The 1,864-nt window shown below is 36.5% G+C and overlaps 1 protein-coding gene across 1 annotated transcript; it reads right to left on the bottom strand.

The window, feature by feature from the left end:
- Window positions 1–212: 212 nt before the first annotated feature.
- On the bottom strand, window positions 213–1,398 carry LOC149098034 (small cysteine-rich protein 1-like). Its single transcript, XM_089278168.1, has 4 exons — window positions 1,309–1,398; window positions 954–1,078; window positions 685–806; window positions 213–436 (listed from the first exon to the last, which is right to left on the bottom strand). Exons 2-3 carry the CDS (start codon window positions 1,069–1,071, stop codon window positions 685–687), a joined length of 240 nt encoding a protein of 79 aa, XP_089134294.1. The 5' UTR covers window positions 1,072–1,078; window positions 1,309–1,398; the 3' UTR covers window positions 213–436.
- Window positions 1,399–1,864: the final 466 nt, after the last annotated feature.

Genomic DNA, 1,864 nt, shown 5'->3' with positions numbered 1-1,864 from the left:
GGTCATTCTGCTTACCCAAACTGTAGTCTGAGACTGCTAAACTAAATATGGTTCTGCATGCAAGAACGCCAAAAAGGTACTTTCTCTTGCCAAAACTTGGGCATACGCCGAACCGTGAAACTTTGCTTTTTAACAGGATGGTTTTTGATGACTTTTGTGAATATTTAAGAAGATCCTTTCCTTTGGTATAATAAAAGAGCAAAGACGAACAATTTCGGAAGATTCAGCCTTTAATTCAATTCAGTGTTCTTATGCTTAAATTACAGTCTCGTTAATTTTGTATTTTAGTTATTTTTAAAGTTGCTAGCAATTCCTGACTTCAGAGTTTCGCATTTACATAGTTACTTAAGCGTTTACTTATTTTCCATGTAATCATTTAACTACTAATCTAAGGCTGTCATCATTAGCACCATCAGCAGGACCCTGCTGTTGTGTACTGAAATAAAAAAGAAAAACGTGATTTTTTCAATCAGTTGTAAATTTTGCTTCCGTTTATCAGAGAGAAGTGAGGTTATGTCAGTAGCGGCTCTACGATTGCACGTTAATAATTTTTATGTCTTAAAAGATATTTTCCATGTTTTACGTCCATATCCATTCCCTTACGGTCAACATAAAAAGAATACATTTAATGATACTAGGAACAGTTTACTTAAGGGTCAGGGTTACAATCAAATTCATACGTACTTAATCATAGCAACAGCACCTAGATGGAGGAAATCCACACTCGTGTGGATCATAACCACAGAATGAAGTTCCTGGGGGGCAATAAGCATTCACACAGATACCGTTCCTACTGGTACAGTACACTAAAAAAAAAAAAAGAAACGGATTGTTTAGGTGTTTACAACAAAAAATTTAAAGTCCCCAAACTCAACTTCAGACGTGTGCTACAACTCAGTTAAACAGAATACAAACAACAAACGCTGTTGTCACCAATGCAAAGGAACACTCACTATCACGTTTAGCGCCAACATGCAAGGGATTCTCCAGTTTGTTTTCGAGGCGTGCTCCCTGCACGGCAAGAGTCCCCAAAATGATCAGCAAAAGGTTCAAACAAAACTTGCCTTCCATAACTGTTCTGCGACAAGAACAAAAAAAAAAAGGAGGCGGTGAGTTACTGTGCTTCTGTTAAGAATCGAACGAACTACGATTAGTTTGACTTAATAACGGCAAACGTTAAATTCTCATATTTAAACTCTTTAGAACCTAACTCAAAGCTTATTTCAGTCTGGCGTAGCTTCAGTCAAAGGTCGCTCTGTATAACTCTAGATACTGCTGTCAGAGAATCATTCAATATCCTATCTTTACCTTTTTCCTGAAATTTGCAACAGGTTAAAACGCAATGTCAAATACCGCCTTCCTCAAGAACTGACAACGAATGGTTGGAGACGTTATTTTTATACCCTATAGATCTTCTATAATTTATGCTTTTGCGTGATGTGAATGTAATGAATTACAAACAAGTCAAGCTAAAACAGGAAACGAAATAAATCAACTTCAGGAAACGGAAATCCAATTTTAGAAGAACATGGAAAATATTTGATGTACTTTTTGTTTTCCACACTGTGGTAGGTGCGGCAGCCTAATTGTTATTAGTGCACTGCACTCCAAGTGCTCAGAATAACGTTCGTTGATACCTGAATTTCTAATTTTTTTACGGGTTTCCAACAAGGCGCAATTACAAACAGTTACTCTGTCCTCAGTCCTCTGTGGACATTCGAGGGTTGCGACCGAGTGACGAGAAGTGAGCCCGACAGCTCAAGTTACTTTGTCATTTATTTATTTGTTTTATTATTATTATTATTATTATTATTATTATTATTATTACTATTTCTTTTCTGAAACACGACCAGTCAACTAAGAT

This window comes from Orbicella faveolata, unplaced genomic scaffold (genome assembly GCF_042242905.1).
Source record: "Orbicella faveolata isolate gen_17 unplaced genomic scaffold, um_ofav_v1 contig_46, whole genome shotgun sequence".
Lineage (NCBI taxonomy): Eukaryota > Metazoa > Cnidaria > Anthozoa > Scleractinia > Merulinidae > Orbicella > Orbicella faveolata.
Note: the sequence above shows the minus strand (reverse complement) of the source record. Positions and strands in the feature narration are given on the sequence as shown.